This window comes from Vidua chalybeata, chromosome 2 (assembly GCF_026979565.1).
Source record: "Vidua chalybeata isolate OUT-0048 chromosome 2, bVidCha1 merged haplotype, whole genome shotgun sequence".
NCBI classification, from domain to species: Eukaryota; Metazoa; Chordata; class Aves; order Passeriformes; family Viduidae; genus Vidua; species Vidua chalybeata.
Genome location: NC_071531.1, coordinates 67,438,277 through 67,454,296, shown reverse-complemented (window position 1 = coordinate 67,454,296; position 16,020 = coordinate 67,438,277). Strand labels below are relative to the sequence as shown.

Genomic DNA, 16,020 nt, shown 5'->3' with positions numbered 1-16,020 from the left:
ATCAATAAAACACCAAAATGCTTAATTAATGTGCTTAAAAGCTTTTATTCTCTTTGTAGACCTATAGCAATTAATTTAACCAATTCTCATCCTCCTTAGCAGACTGCTTCATACCAGCAAATAAAAAGGAGGATAGAAATCCTCCTCCAATGTCAAGAAAATTGATGTATCTCCTCCACATCCCAAACATTTGGAGGCACAAATAAGAAGAAACAACATGCCAAGTATACAATGTAAGAAAGCGTTACTGTCACAAGGCCTTAAATATCAGCCCCCCAAAACAATCTCCACTTCAACCAGCCCAGTAAGCTATTCCAAGAGTGGTGTGAGTCTTCAGAGAAAGGTGGAAGGAGGATTCAAATAACTATAGATACAAGAAATATCTCACTTAACCCTACCAGTCTTGAGTAGTGCCTCAATTTGTATCTGTGCTTCAATAAGTTATCTTCCAAATTGTGATACATATCTGCAGCCTTCCTTGTGCAGGTTTGAGTCATATATGCTTACTGTATTTTCACCATACATATTGTCACACACTCCCAGACTAGTTCTTTCTTGTAGAAACCAGATCCACGCATGTAAAAATTCAAAATACTTTCTCAATCTTGTGCAACCTCAGTTGCTTTTATATTACGAAAAGTAAAAGGCTTATTTTCACTGTATCAATTATTTGCTTCTATTTTCAAACTCCTTCACACTAACCAACTCTTAAACTGGCATTACACTCCAATCAATTGACTTTTTAAACCTTTTTTATTACCTTCTTTCCAACACCTCCATGACATCTCACATCTTCCAATTCTTAAAGAAGCCTCCCAGATACAAGCGATTTTCTGAGATGCTCATTTGAGTTCCACTCATTCCACCTACCTTTTCATTCCAAGTGAAAGACTTACTTTTTTGGGTTTTTTTCCCACGGGCATTCTTCTTACTGTAGACATACATGAACTTTCTTTGACTGTTCATTAATACAAACTAGAGTTCCCAGACACAACACCCTCACTTTTGATAGAAGGATCTTTTTCATTAGCTTCCTCATTCACCTTTACCTTCTTCACTATGGTGGGAAAATACTTAAAGCTTTCACAGGTTTCTTCTTCCAAGGATATTAAACAACCATATTTCAGTATGAAGGGCATAAAAAAGGATAAAAAGGTGAATTCAGAATCCTGAGATAGGGCTTCCAGATATAACATAATTTCCAGTCATCTTTGACTTTCATTATCTATTTGCAGTTGCCAAAACTAGGACAATTTAATCAACTGGAGATAAAAGTGTTACAGTTTCCAGTGGAGAGAGAAAGCCCCAAGATTAGGTTTGTAAGCAATCTATTTTTCTTCTTCTAGTGAGTTTACAGAAGTTCAGCTTTGTCCACCTCCAGGTGGGGGGAAAAGAAAAACCCAAAAACAAAAACCAAAAAATATCCCATGACACACCATCAACCTTAAAAATAGCAGTCAGTAATACTATCAGTTTAAGAATTGCTTACAGTAACAGAGAAAACTAACTATTTCCCAAAATTATTCAATAAAGATACCCAAAGTATTATTTTTTTTAATATAAGAAAAATTCCAAATAGTAGGATACTCTTCTTCCCTCCCTGATAATTTTTCAGCTACCCTTCCTTCTCCCCACTCACCATAGCCAGGAGAGAGATTGTGTCCCAGAGGCTGCCAACCCTAGCCTGCTGCTAATTACATGTGCTCACAGGACTTACTGAGCATTCATGATACCTGGCCTGACTTCCAGAGGCATGGCACAGCTGCCTACTCCCACTCAATCCATGAAAAATTGAAGTCAAACCAGTCAGGCTCTAACATCCACGTTTGGTTTCTATCATCAACAAAACAAGAGTACATCACCCTCAGAAGAAATTAATCCTTGGAGCAAACCTAAGTTGCTGGAAACATGCAGCTTCTCCAAACAAATAACCCTCGCAACAAAGCTGATCCCTGGATGCTGCCACAGGCTAGTCCTGCTGTTGTAGCAATTCCTCCATTCTACTGACTCAAGAGTGGGAACAAGCATAACAGGTCCCCACCTGCCACAGGACACTAAGATCACCTTTGTCAAATGTTAGTGACACATGCTTCACATACTGCAACAGGCTGCCTTCCGTGCTGTCACCTACACATTTACTATGACTCAGAATTTAGGGAGTTTTAACCATTTGTTTTTAACAGTTAGTAACCGATCATCAACCATGCAAGTTATTGAAACATTTTCTGTCAAGAGCAAGGAGAGATGCCAATGACATAACATTTTCAACAGAATAAATTAATTTGCATCTCAAATTTGTGACTTCCTGGTTCTTGCTGCTTTACAATTCAGTTGCCTTGAGGGTGAGAAAATAAGCACCATGGCTTCCTGCAACCAGACTGGTACAGGCTTTTAAAACTAATCAGTGACAGACGGTAAGGCTACCACATTTCCAGCCACAGCATTATCTTACAAGAGGGAAGTATTTGCGCAATTACTTTGCTTTAACTGCAAGGTCATGTTTGCAGAACCAGATAAACGCCAACATCAAACACATACTAAGGTCTTGGAGTATAAATTAGACAGAAGATAATAATTTAATCATTCTGAAAAACACCTCCCGCAGCAGCTGCCACTGCACTGAAGGATCCCACTCCCCTGAAGTTACGGGCACACATTACTACAGGAAGCAGTGTGGAACTGTGAGGACACACAATATCCTGCACTGTGAAGGCTCAAAGCTCTGTTCAAAGAAACTTCAAGCCTTCAGCACGTGTCTCAAACCTAAGAGTGCAAAGCCAATAGCACAGCTACATTCTCCATATAGAATACTCTAATAACTTTATTTTCAATCACCAGGCCTATCAAGGAAACACAGAGTTGTTAACTGCAGGTCCAACAACCTGACACTGAGACCTGAACAGGTTTATTTCTCACACAAAATACCACCTGCAGTAGTGGTTGTACACAAACCATCAAGCATTAGTTTACACAATCTAATTTGCCACCTAGCAAGAGCATAGCTGGCAGTTGCAATGTCTGCACAGTATGACTTCCTGTTGACTCAAGTACAGACACACAGCTGGGCACAAGCAGGACAGCCCTGGATCATCCTTGTCCCTGTAGAGATAGTGAAGAAAATACTGAACACCACAAGAACTCACTCTAGCAACACAAGCCCATGACCTGCTGGGATTTTATTAGTCCTGTACCATTTCCATTGGCTCCAGATGACTACTGCATTTTTTAAGAGTACACATGCATTTGGAGGGGATTTATCCTATGGCCTGAGATGCAAAAGCTGATGTCCTGACCATTAGGACATCTCCTTGTGAAGAGAAGTGATGAAAACATACAAGCTAGATTTATAAACAAGGAATTGGAAAATCTGATCCCCCACTGCTGCTCACAGTTCTGCCATGGACTCCTTCTGGCCTTCACTAGTTACTCAATCTTTCACCTGCTAAGCACAATGAACACTGTGACAACCTCAGGAGAAGGACACAGTGGACCAGATGATGTTCTTTGAGCTGAAGCACATGGATTTACAGAGGACACCTGATACAGAACCTGAGTCAGATTCCCTTCCTCACAGCTCTGGCACTCTGTCTCCCACAAGATCAGCTGTTACCCAGCCTGTGGCTCCATGCACACATGGTTTCCTTCCCTATCAAACAACAACAATCCACGCACAAAATTAACAGCAAAACATACACTCCAAGTCTACACACACATATTCACCTTCTCTCAAGGCATTTAAAAAGAAAATCTACCAGAAGTACTGAAATAAGTACTTCTTATTGCACACTCTGCTTTCAGTCAGGCATTTCCCCAGAAAGGAAAAAAAGTGAATTATTTCTTTTCTGCCTTTCTTATTCACAAAGTCAATTTTTACAGAAAACACAGGTAGCTTATTTACTCTTGTGGAAAACAAATGTGTTTACTTGACAAAAACGAACACTAGGAATGCACTTCAGAACCACCAACTACCACCAAAAATCAAAATTTAGCCCTTATGCTTAAAAAGCATCAAAAATGTCTATAGGCATAAGAAACACTGGAAGGGTTCATGCCAGGGAGACAGGACTGGGCACAGAAGCCACAAGTTCTGTCACTAACTTGATCTGAGACATCAGATAAACAACTGCACCCCTTCTCAGTCTCACCTTACACTTTAGTAAGCCAGTAATGATAAAATTACCTGCCTCACTACATGGGGGGAGAACACTTTACTAATTCATGACTACAGAGTAACTTGAGAACTGTGGATATAAAGCTTGTACATATACACACATATGTAAATTTAAATAGGCACATATTATATTTATAAATTAAAACCAATTTAGGAGAGAGCTAAAACACATTACCCAAAAGCTCCAGTCAGCACTCCAGCTATACTGAGCAGGGCCCTGCATTTTCTCTGTGCATGAATTAAGAGTCTCCTCTGAATCAGCAAGTAGCTGGTTAATAAGACCATGATCCACTTCATGAACTTCCTGTGAACAAAGAAGTAAGGTATGTAATCCAGCAGTGATGGAGAAAGGTAAAACAAGATGGTTGGTCCATTTAACAGCTGTATATTAAATGAAACCTGACATGGCAGTTTCACCAAGGTGAGTGGCATGGAAACACTTCCCACTGACAGCTTTTTAATTGGTTTTATTTTTTCCCCCTAGACTACACTATACTTAATTATATTTAACCTTTTTTATTAAAGTATTTCATTTCCACTGCAGCCCCTCCCAACCTGCACGTTGAAGCTGCACAGATACTTAGAACTGAAATAATATCAACACAAGACATCAGTGCCTAACATGCAGCACATCTCAGGAACCTGTGAGACCTTTCAGAACTTGAGAAAGGTCATACAGGTGTAGCATTTTTACCAGAGGGCTGGCATATATTATTATAATAATACTGATAGATCAAGTGTTTATACTTACTTTTAGTTACACTATAAATTGCACATAAATACAAACACTTCAGAGATAAATAATTTGACTCATATCACTTACTATTATGATAATAAGCAGCACTGTTTTCTAATTCTGCAGCACTCTCCCTTGTTATCAGTATTCTTCGTTTTGGAAGTCAGTTTTACTTTATGAGGGGAAACAGACACGGAATGTCACTGGTGCCATCCCAGACAGCAAACGGTACAAAACCAGCCCAGGGCCCTAACCAGTAACGCCGCCTGCACTACCGGATCCGCCAGGATGAGGCAACGCTGGGTTTCAACTCCAAACCAACTCAGAACCGAGGCGGTCCCGGCCGGCCGGGGGTGCGCACCCTCGCCCAGCGCTGCCCCGGGGCCGCGGCGCGGGCTGGGGACAGGCTGCGAAGGGGACAGCGGGGCGAGGCAAAGGCACGGACACCCCGGGCTACGTGGTGTGAGAGCAGAGCTGCCCCGGGGGGCTCTTCCACGCAAACACCCGCATTCGCTGCAACCTCCACCAGTTGCTGCTCGCCCGCGCCCTCCCCACCAAAGCGCCGGGGTTCAGCGGCTGCCGGGCAACCCCGGGCCGCCTCCCCGCTGGCTCTCCCGGGAGCCTAGAGACCCCTTCTGCGGGGACCACGCGGGGCGTTCGCCGCCCCCCTCATCGGGGCGCCCCGAGGGCCACCCTGCCCCCGGCCCCGCCTCGCCCCAAAAACTTTCGGGGAGGTGGGTGGGGACGGCGGAGCTTCCCAGCGCTGCCCGCGGGGCCGCGCCGCCGCCGCCGCCGCCCGCCCGGGGCCCGCCCGTGCGGCTGCCCGGGAAGGGAGCGGGGCTGCCGCCCCCCGGACCTACCTGCGCAGCCCGCCGCTGGCCCGGGGGCCGGCGACCGGGGAGTGGGGAGCGCGGCGCTTACCATGGAAGGGGGCGAGGGCCGCGCGGTGCCCGCCAGCTGCCTGCGCGGGGCGCACGGCGGGGCCGCGGCCGCCATTTAAAGGGGCCGGCGCCGGCCGCGCTGCCGGCCCGTGGCGGGAGGAGGTTGCCAGGGGCGAGCTGCGCTGCTGCTTCCGAGGAGGGGGAGCCGTCATGGGGGCGGAGAGCGCTGCGGCGCCTCCGGTGCCCTCCTCGTCGGGCCGCGGCAGCCCCTCTGCGGCTTCCGCAAGGGTTAACTGGGAAGCCTCCGCGACGTTGGAAAGTTTGAGGGCTGTAGTGGGAAAAAGCTCCCGGCTGCGGGGTGGAGGGCGGCGTTCGCTGCCTCCTGCCCGAGGGAGAGCTCCGCGCCCGCCGCCCTCCGTGAGCGCAGCCGGTTAAACAGCGCCCGGTCAGCGAAACGGCTCCAAAATCCTGGGTTCGTGGGATTCGACGGAAAACGCTGCCGAGAGGCCGCTCCAGGGGGGACTCCTAGGGGGAAAGGGGGAAGGCTGGCTGCGGGCCGAGCGGAGGATGAGGTGACATAAAGGGAGTCAGTGAGGGGGGTTTCATCCCAGGAAAACCTGGGTCTCGTTTTTGAAGCTGCTGAGCAGCGCGGAGTGGTTTCTGCCCCAAGCTCTGAGCACCCTGAGGGCTCCTCAGGGGACCCAACCAAGGCAGATGGCTCACAGATTTGCACCTTCAGCTCACCTCACAGGAAAAAGAAGAGCCCAGTGAGGTGCAAAGAAATCACATTGCTGGATAGTTGGCTGGTAGATGATGAAAAGCGATGGATGGATGGATGGATGGATGGATGGATGGATGGATGGATGGATGGATGGATGGATGGATGGATGGATGGATGGATGGATGGATGGATATACAGATGAGTAAAGCAGCCTGTTGTGACAATGCTACTTCCTCCTGTTGTCCCCTTTCTCTCTACCTCTTCCCCGGGAAATGTGTGGAGGTTCCCTTTGGACATCTCAGGGTCCTGTGATACCTGCTCACTGACTGTTACATTAGAAAAAATACCTGAAGTTCCCGTGGGTGACACCCCTCCCAGCTGTTGGCCCAGACAGGACAGCCTTAATGCAAGCAACTGTAAGTCTCCAAAATTTACAAGAGTGTAAAAAAGAATGTGTGGTTTGTTTCATTTTTGTTCCTTGCTTTCTTGATTTGCACTTGAAACTTGAATTTTGGGGGCTTTTTTCAACAACACTCAGGGTACCAGTTTATTTTTCTTTTTTGTCCAAAAACTGAATCAAACTGGTTTATCCAAGGGGGAGAAGCTTCATGCTGTCTGCCAGCAACACCAACCAACCTCCTTTGTATTCCCTCAGTTAAAAGCTGGCTGACCTGGCACTTGGGCTCAGGCATGACCTACTTAATGGAGGATTCACAGGACAATTCCTAGTTCTGGATGACATAAACATAAACAGCATTTGCAGGAACAATGGTGGTATGTCCATCACAACACATTTGAAGGGTTTTTTTTTTAAGCACACCAAGTACTTGGGTCTAAATAAGACAGTGTTGGATTGCCTTTAGTTCAGATCCATCTTCGCACGCTGACTCCTCTGACACACAGTCACAATCAGCACTCTAAACCAGTAACTCATTCCAAAATCCTCTTAATCTGCCAAGTACCTTTGAATCTACTGGTTATTCCCTCATCAAACTCTTTGTTGTTTTTGATTCCTTTAACTTTTCCTTTCATGGATATTTTGGCTTTGCTTACTAATGCTTTGGCAATACGTCCTTCAGAAGACCCTCACAAACTTCCATCTTCCTTCTGAAGTGCTCTGTTGCTCTGCACTTGGTCCCAGTTTTCTTCCTAATATGATTTCCGCCTGATAATCACAGGCCTTCCCACTCTCCCAAGCCATTCAGAGAAGTATTTGCTTCCTAGGTTCTTTTAAGCATTCTCTCTCTAGCCCATCCTGCTTTCACTGCTTCCACTGCTTCGGGGTCTGCACACCAAAGCTAAAGTGACAACTGGTGACTCCAGGAATGGGGTGTTCCTCTTGACATTGTTTGGTCAGCCAAGTTTTGCAAATCAATTATTTTGCTTTCAAATGCAAATAAAATCAGAAATATTCACGCATCTCTCAGCTGCATTGTCCTCTAAGAGTTATGAAATTGAGTCTTTACTGGATACTCAAGCACAATTCCATTAACTGGAGAGTTTTGAAGATATGCAAGATCATTAGATAAAGTGCCCTAATCTCTAGTCCTGTAGTTGAGGAAAGAGATGTCAGCCAAATAGTGACAGCAGCCCATGCTTGGTACAGATGTAGCACGGCTGGCAGGGCTGGGTGGTACAGGTGAGGCTTGGAGCTTCTGTCACTCCTCTCACAAGATTGTGGTCTGTGTGAGCCTTCTATAAACACAGACTAATTCAGAGCACACCTGCTGGTTTTGCAGATAGGCCACCCTCTCCAGCAGTTTTCCCCTCTGCCCAAGTTGCATAGACAAGCTCTACTTAAATATAAATAGAGTTTAAATAGTCAACTTTTGATGAAAAATTATTTGTTCTGCACTGAAAAAAAAAAAACCACTTTGGGGAATACAGTTAACCTGTAAACATCATGTGCATATAGCCACAAAGATACTGAGTTCCCAAAGTTTCCTTTTGTGATGCATTAGGGTGATAATATGATGCATTAGAGTCTGGCTGTTCAGAAAATTAAACTAATGCTCTTTGGGTTCTCACCATCACTTGGGAGGGGTTCAGCAGAAGAGAGGTCTCCTTTGGAGACTCTGGATATTCTATACTCAGCCCAAAGTTGTGGTTTATAAAAGCCAAAAGTGAAAAACAACGAATTATCTTCCCTCTGCTCTCAGAGCATTTTCGACATATTCTCAGGGAGAGATCAGAACAGCCGCCCGGGAAGTAATTGTTGTCACTTGCAGCATGGTGGCTGTCATCCAGGGAGCAGGCAGAGTACTGTGAGCTCAAAGCTGTGGTAACTTTAGTAAGTGTGACATTCACTAGGCAGAATGTGAGGTCCTGTTGCTATAATACACACATATTTTTTACCCATACTACCAGAGGGAGAGATGGTGAGGCCATGTACTTCATCAACCATGAGCCAGCACATTGGGAAGCTCTATAGATCTGCAGTGTCTTCATTCATCTTCTTCTTGGTGGTGGGTGAGTACTAAACCACCTTCCTTTATTAGAAGAAATATAGGTTGTTCTTGGAAGCTTGGCTGGAGAAGCTCTTTTTTTTTTTTTTTTTTTTTAATGCAACTTTCACCTGAGGGCTTCCTCAGGGTGCAGGGAAATTGTGTTTAGTGTTGTGCGTTGCATTAAAACATACTTTTCTCTTTAGATACATTCCTGTTTATCTAATATAAATGTTCAGACAGAGTGTATTTGCCTGTCTTTCCCCAGATGTGTCTTATCATTCCTAGAAGCTTCATTTCTATTTTGTTTCTCTGATGCATTAGCCACCAGTTATTGTCACAAGGTAGTTACTCATATCCATTTGTGAGAACCAACCTCAGCCCAGGGCAAAAGTCATATAAATTAAAAGCAGCAATGTGCAGTCATTGATCACTTAATCATAGATGTCTGGGAGCTGGATGCAGCTTGTAAAGCACCTTCATGGCACCAGCATGGTGTGAGTGTGAAGCTGAGATCTAAAGTGAACAAAACCATCTGAAAGACAGTAATTTAATCAGCAGAGGATTTTTTTGTGGGTTGGAAATTGAGCCCTACTTGCCCTCAACCCCTCCTCCAGCTACTGAGTGTGAGTGTGAGTGTAGGAGAGGAAGCTAAACTGGAAAGGTAGAATTCTGCACTGACCTCCACACACTGTTTTGGTTCCCCCATGCTCTTGGCAGCTGGCAGAAGAAGCTTGCAGGGCTGCTCGGATTTACTGCAGGCACCAAAGACTTAAGTGAGGCTCCAGGACAGGAAGAGAGTGCAGCTGTATTTTATTTTTTCCTTTTGTCACCCCAGCTCCTCTAGCCTGCCTTGCATATTTCTCACTTACAGGTCTGATATGACCCTATATGGGGAAGTATCAACCTGCAGATTACATAAAGGGGAGGCTGAGGGCTTTAGTAGGTGCCCTGTAAGTACTGCCAAATGCAGAGCACATTGCCACATTGCAGGGAGTCCCTGAGAGCTTTCTCCCCTCGTGGCTGAAAACTGGATGTGAACTAAGGATTTCATATGACAATGACCTATTAGATCATCTAATCATTTGTCCGGGTCTAGACAAGATCATCCATGCTTTATTTCTCGGTACTCTATCTAGCTCTAGTGCTTTCAGCACAAAGCCTTGCGTTCCTCTCCATGGGCTTGAGCCCCACAACCCGCATGACAAGGGAGCTACGCGTCACTCTGCTAATGAAGCAGTTGACTTTAAAAGAGCTTTGAAGCACAGTCAGCAAAGCGTTTGCCGTGGTATGCTCCCAGATGCCAAAACGATAAGGGCATTGTGTAATTGAATACCACTGAACTAATATGTTCCAGTTTTGCAGCCTTGAAAAATAAAGAAAAGAAAGTGAGAAAAATAGAGGCAATGCTGTGACCTCCTCAGTGAAACCCCCAGAGAGAGCTGGGACGAAACAAGACAGCCTACTCCTCTCCTGTTTTAATTTTCCTAATTAAGTTACATGATTTGTATTAAATAAAAGATGTGGAAATAAAACAGATGACGAGGCCAGTTATTTCATGATAGGAGATGCATATAAAACTCACGATGAACAGAGGCAACATCAAAGCACATTGTTCCTACTCAGTTACATTCTCTATGCCCCTAAGTGTCTGTGTAAAAAGTATACCTTTTGCATCACTAAAAGAAGTAAAATTACAGTTGTGTTACAGGGGTTCATATGGCAAGACTGGAATACTTGTAGCAAAGAAGAAATTTTGTGGCCATTCCTTGAAAACAAGGTAGCAGTAGCACACACTAGCTAAAGCAGCAGTTATTCAGTGGAGAAAATTATTAATAAACTGATATTTTAAAAGAGTACTCATTATGAAACTGCTCAAATTCACTCTAATAAATAACCAAACAGATCACGTCAGAGTATTTTATGCACAAAAACTTTGATATGTCAAGCTTTGTTAGTTGTTTCAATTATACTTTATATTTCCTCAAAGTATCTTGTCAAGATACTTCAACTTTAATGACTGCTGTCTTAATACACATATCTAACTGGACAGGGAAGATCTGGACTTCAGATTTCCCCAGGAAGCTCCAGTGGGCTCATTGGTAAGATTACATATGAACAGAAGGATAATATCTCACCCAGTGCCTTTAATAAGAACTACTAATTTTAGGGGACCAGATTCAAAGCTATGTTTGGGTGCCTAATTCTCAGGCATCCAATTCCCATGGGTTGGTGTTCCACTTCTAAGGCAAAAAAAATCACTTTGAGGTAAAAGCACAGAGCACCAAACAGCTCATAAGGTGTTTCACATGCTCCATTGTTGCCTAGTTTCACAGCCAGTTTATAGTTCCTGTATTTTTGCATCTGTGAGTTCTCTCTTGTTTCATAGTTATACTGTAAGCTCTATACCCCAGCCTTTTGTAAGGTGCCCAGAGCAACAGTGCCGTGCTTGCTGACAGAAATCTTCTACTCCCATATGAGTCATAAATAATAATAACTATTAATACAACTGTGATTTTTGTGTACAAGCATGCCTGGAGGAGCCATTCAAGTAACTCTCAAACTGATCATAAAGGGGTTTGGTTTTCCATTGCCTTGAGACATTTGTCCCTGAGCAGAGAGTGTCTATTGCCATTGTGATGCTTTACCAGACCCACACAATAGCATTTCACACTCTGTGGATGGCAATGAAAGACTCAAGACAATGGAAAATCAGGACCTTCACTCTGGAAGTGTCTGCAGTCCTTGAGAGGACACCAACTAGCTCGAAGGGAGACTATTTCACTTGAAGAAAATAAAACAGAAGAGCCTTTTCCAAAAATTGGTCCAAACTCTTTCTTGGCAAAAGTTTATTTTTATGTTTGCTTTTCCCTCTTTTTGAGACAGCAACTATTCCTCTCATTTTCTGTGCCCAGGCTTGTTTCCAGAAGTGAGATCCACTCTCACTACTCTTAGCTCAAGGATATGATACTATGATTAGCACCTGAGTATGAGAAGGCAGGTTGAAATGTCTGCCACAGACATGTTCATGTTTTTCTAACCAAGGTTAGCTGGAGACAGTCTCTTCACAGAGAACAGCTGTCACCCTCAGCTTCAGGATGGGCATAAGGCTGATGTTCTGTCCCCCAGACTGCTGATGGGATCTGCTAGGGCTTCAGTCTCTGGGAATGGAGATTCTTCACATGATTTCAAGATTTCCTGTCCTGTAACTGAAAGTGCATGCCAAAAATGCTAATAATCACATTAGGTTTTGGGATGTGGGCTGTTGCATTAGATGCACACTTATTCACTGTCCTTGCCAAAATAGAACTGCCAGTGTATAACTGTACATGCATTTTTTGCTTTGCCTCAAAAGCAGTTGAGGCAGGAATGTTCAGCCCTGAGACTTTTCGGGGTGGGAAGAAAGAGATTAGTTTTGCAGATGGAAGTGGGACTGACTAGACTCTAAATTTCACCCAAAGCCATTAGACAATGGTATTAATTTTCCTTCTTCTAGTATGGCAGTAGAAAGGAGCTGATATTCAGGAAAAGACCTGTCTGTGCACAAGAACATAATCTAAGCAGAAACTAGGAAGAAAATCCCTGTCATGATAACAGTGACTGCCCTCACATGCTAATTCCAGGAGCCATTCTTTGTGCTGGTTAGAGGTCAGGAGCAGCAGGGACATTTATCATCCTATCACCCTCAGCTGTCCTCTCTCTTCCCTGGTACAGATGTAGGAGTTACTGGTGGAAGTGCAAACAAGGAGAATGCAGCAGCTGTGATTCACGTAACAGCACAGCCTTTGTTGTTGACACCTGAGCCTTGGAACCTTTTGGTGACTCAAACACCAGCCAAGGAGAAAGCCAAAGAGGGTGAAACTGTGGTCTTGAACTGTCATCTTAACAGTCCAGAGCATCCCTCCCTGACTGACCTGATGGTGAAGTGGTACAAAGAAGATGAAAAGGGGCAGATGGACCTGCTAGAAAAGAATGTGACCATCCTGCCAAATAACTCCAGGATCTTCATGAGTGGAGACTTGTCCCAAGGGGATGTTTCCCTGATTATACTCAATGTGACAACGAGTGACCATGGTATTTATTTCTGTGAGGTTACACTTCCAGACGGGAAGGTGGTGACAGGAGATGGCACAAAGCTCAGGATCAGGAGGGCTCTGGGTAATACTTGCAGTTATTTATTTTTTTTCTCCTTGTTTTTCCTCCAAAGTTGGTCTGCACACTTGCAAAAAGAGAGAAGTTGGCCTGTTTGGCCTCTGGCATTAAGGGCCTGGTGTCATGGAGTGTAATTGCTCTATAGCATTTCTCATTATTTTTGTCAGGCCAGCTAAAATACATTAGCTTGTCTCTATAAACAATCACAGGTATTATTATAAGGAGAAGCATTTACACCACAAAAAGAAGGAATAATGTTATCCATAAAAATAAAAGTCACTGCAAAGAATGAAGCAGTCAGACAAGTTCCCCTTGTACTCATGGCTCTAGCAGAACCCCCATGAGTGACAGGTGACAAGGTACCATCTCAAGGAACAACTCTAGACCTCTTCTTTTTGGACATTATTTCTCTCCAACCCACTAACTTGCATAGTCATTCCTTAACTCTGAATGACATAAGTAATCCCACGATAATCACGAGGATCATAAGTAATATGATTGTTATATAATTTCTGATTAACTTCATTCGCATTAAAGTAGCATTAGAAGCGCCATGCTATGTTTTCTTAGCCTCACAGATAGACACTAGGCATATTAAGTAAAGAGGTAACTTGCTATGTCTGTAGCAGCTGGAAATGTCAACCTTTCCTTTTATGTAGACTAAACAGATTCCAGTCCCAAAAAGTCAACACATTAGAAGAGTTATTATCTTATTATCTAATTAACAAAAAATACCTCCTCCTGTGTCAAGAGTAAATTATGCAAGTGCTGTTTTCCTCTTTTTCATCACCAAAGGTTCCATCTCACCAAGATTCACTAAGTCTTTGGCTTTTTGAGCCTGAATTACTAATTTTTATAACACTACTCAGTTTAAACTGTAACACTAAAACAAGCAATCTGTGCCCCTCTGCCAGGGCTTGGTCGTGTGTCTAATGAGGTCTCCTGTTGGCTTGATCTCATACTCTCGGTAGCACAGGTTACTCTTGAAATGTCTGCACCCTGGCCAGCATAATTGCCTTTCTGTGTTCTTGAGATGATGAAATGTATCATTTCAGCACTATGCTATCTCTGTCATGCAAGAGTCCCAAGAGCAACTAGTCAAAGAAAAGACTCCAGTGGAGCTCTCTCTGCTCTCTGCTGCTGTCTCCCTTGGAAGCAGAAAGGCAGACCAATGGCTTTCTCAAAGTTGTCAGAGTAATTCTTTTCCTTTCAAAAATAAGCTATGCAGACCTGAGTCCCATTAATACAAGCAGCAGCTTCTTTTGCCATCCCACAGTTGAGGGATAGCTGTTGAAGGAGATTTCTGGGGCGATGGGGCTGCCCTGTCTCTAAAGCACCAGACAGCATAGCAGCTTAGGAATGCTGCATAGGAGTTCATACAGAGGAATGAAAAAAATCAGTAGCTCTGCAATGCAAGTTACATTGTAACTCCTGTGTAGAAGGGATTTCATGTCAGACAAGACATCAGCATGATCATAGTAAGCAGCTTCCTCTGCAGCCACCACAGAAAAGATGCTGGATGCATTGCATATACTTGTCTGGAAAACATCTTACATCTCTCTCTGCCTTCCTTTCTCCCCCAGGCTTGTTTGGTATAGAAGAATCCATTGGAACAATCATTGGGGTTGTGGCAGCTGGTATTGGAGGCATAGTGGTTCTGATCGTTGTTTTAACCCCCCAGCTGAGGAAATGCATCCTCTGCCTGAGACAGGAGTCTCGCCAAAGGTACCTGTGTTTTAACTGAAAGACAAATTAGACATTTACTCACCTCTGCTCAGACATGGGGCTGGTTCAGAAAATAAGCATTGTGAAGGAAACTCTAACAGAGCTGGTTCTATGTTCCATCACTTTTTCAAATAGTTTTTTGTTATGTTGAGTAGAGCTTTACCAATGGGCCTAATGAGTTACCTATAAAGAGAATAATAGGATATTCTTTAATTGCCACTTTGGACTAAGAGCTTTTCAATGAGATACTGCAGCTTCTTTTAACAAAGACCAAGAACTCATTCAGTTCTTTAATGTTTATGGTGAAGGATGGTTCTTCCTCCTGCCAACTTTGTGCTTACATCGGTATTCTTGCAATGCTTGTGTACAGAAAGCCTATGATGGCTTAGGTGTGTGAGGTGTAGTTTCTAAAGCCCTACTTAAAAATCTATCTTCAATTAAATCAGCTGATAATGCTGGGGAAACCAGACATTTTCACCACACATGAGCCAAATAAATGCCCCAATAAGAGGCTGATGTACCCAAAAGCTCGCCTGCTTTCTTCTGTTCTGTCAACTGGTCTAATTTGAGGAGACTGACACTGCATTTTGAAACAAGTTGAGTTCCCATTTTGAGCAATTCAAGATGTGGTATGCGTTTCAGAGCGAGCTCAGCTGACTTTTTGCATTCATTGAGGAGATGTGTGATATGCACCTCTTCTTCTGGCGCTCAAAAATCTTGCTCAACCTGATGAAAAAATCTCTCTTAAGGACGGAAGGAAGAGCTGCTCTTGCAGTTCACTGGAGCGCTGCCGCCACCTGATGGACAGCGTGGCGGGGACCGGGACACGCCGAGAGCTCTGCCTCTCCGGGGAGGATCTTCCAGCCCTCGCTGGGAAGCGCACCCCCTTCCATAGGCTGATGCTGCCCACACAGCATCATCCCTCTGCAAACGCTCTACATTAAGAGTTCACAACTTCTTCTTTTGCCAGAAAGCCTCGGAGGAGTTTATTGTGTTGTCCTGACTCTGTTGCTCACTCATTCTCTCTCATTTCCTTCTTGCTCAGCATAGCTTGAGGTGCAGCATTACAGGAGTCGCTGGGATATGCAAAGCCTGCAGGTGGAACAACTTCTGATGCCTCGTAAGCCAAAAAACAGAGTTCTAGATGGAATAAAAGCCTTTGCCTCTACATGTTGACTTTGACATTTTTG

At 44.1% G+C, this 16,020-nt stretch overlaps 2 protein-coding genes across 6 annotated transcripts in view; one reads left to right on the top strand and one right to left on the bottom strand.

Annotated features, from left to right (window-relative positions):
• The window catches only part of GRAMD1C (GRAM domain containing 1C), a 52,139-nt gene extending 45,904 nt beyond the window's left edge, over positions 1-6,235 (bottom strand). For 2 of the 5 annotated variants that reach the window (XM_053935994.1, XM_053935995.1), the window contains exons 1-2: positions 5,829-6,232; positions 4,347-4,475 (exon numbers count right to left, since the gene is read on the bottom strand). In XM_053935994.1, coding sequence (XP_053791969.1) covers positions 4,347-4,475; positions 5,829-5,903 — 204 coding nt within the window. In that variant the 5' untranslated portion in view covers positions 5,904-6,232. Of the gene's footprint in view, positions 1-4,346; positions 4,478-4,994; positions 5,102-5,828 lie in introns of those variants that run through there. The other 3 variants (XM_053935998.1, XM_053935997.1, XM_053935996.1) reach the window with 3 other exon arrangements.
• Positions 6,236-6,722: 487 nt separating this feature from the next.
• LOC128784306 (uncharacterized) lies at positions 6,723-15,962 on the top strand. Its single transcript, XM_053935788.1, has 4 exons — positions 6,723-6,925; positions 12,668-13,111; positions 14,689-14,830; positions 15,876-15,962. The coding sequence occupies exons 1-4, from the start codon at positions 6,733-6,735 to the stop codon at positions 15,883-15,885; spliced, it is 789 nt and encodes a 262-aa protein (XP_053791763.1). The 5' UTR covers positions 6,723-6,732; the 3' UTR covers positions 15,886-15,962.
• The last annotated feature ends 58 nt before the right edge of the window (positions 15,963-16,020 follow it).

What these genes read in the sequence shown, in the direction of transcription:
- LOC128784306 (XM_053935788.1), top strand. Translation starts at nt 6,733, where the DNA reads ATGCTACTTCCTCCTGTTGTCCCCTTTCTCTCTACCTCTTCCCCGGGA. An exon ending in CAGCCTTAATGCAAGCAACT is followed by an intron (nt 6,926 to 12,667) that starts GTAAGTCTCCAA and finishes TCCCTGGTACAG; the next exon opens with ATGTAGGAGTTACTGGTGGA. An exon ending in CAGGATCAGGAGGGCTCTGG is followed by an intron (nt 13,112 to 14,688) that starts GTAATACTTGCA and finishes TTTCTCCCCCAG; the next exon opens with GCTTGTTTGGTATAGAAGAA.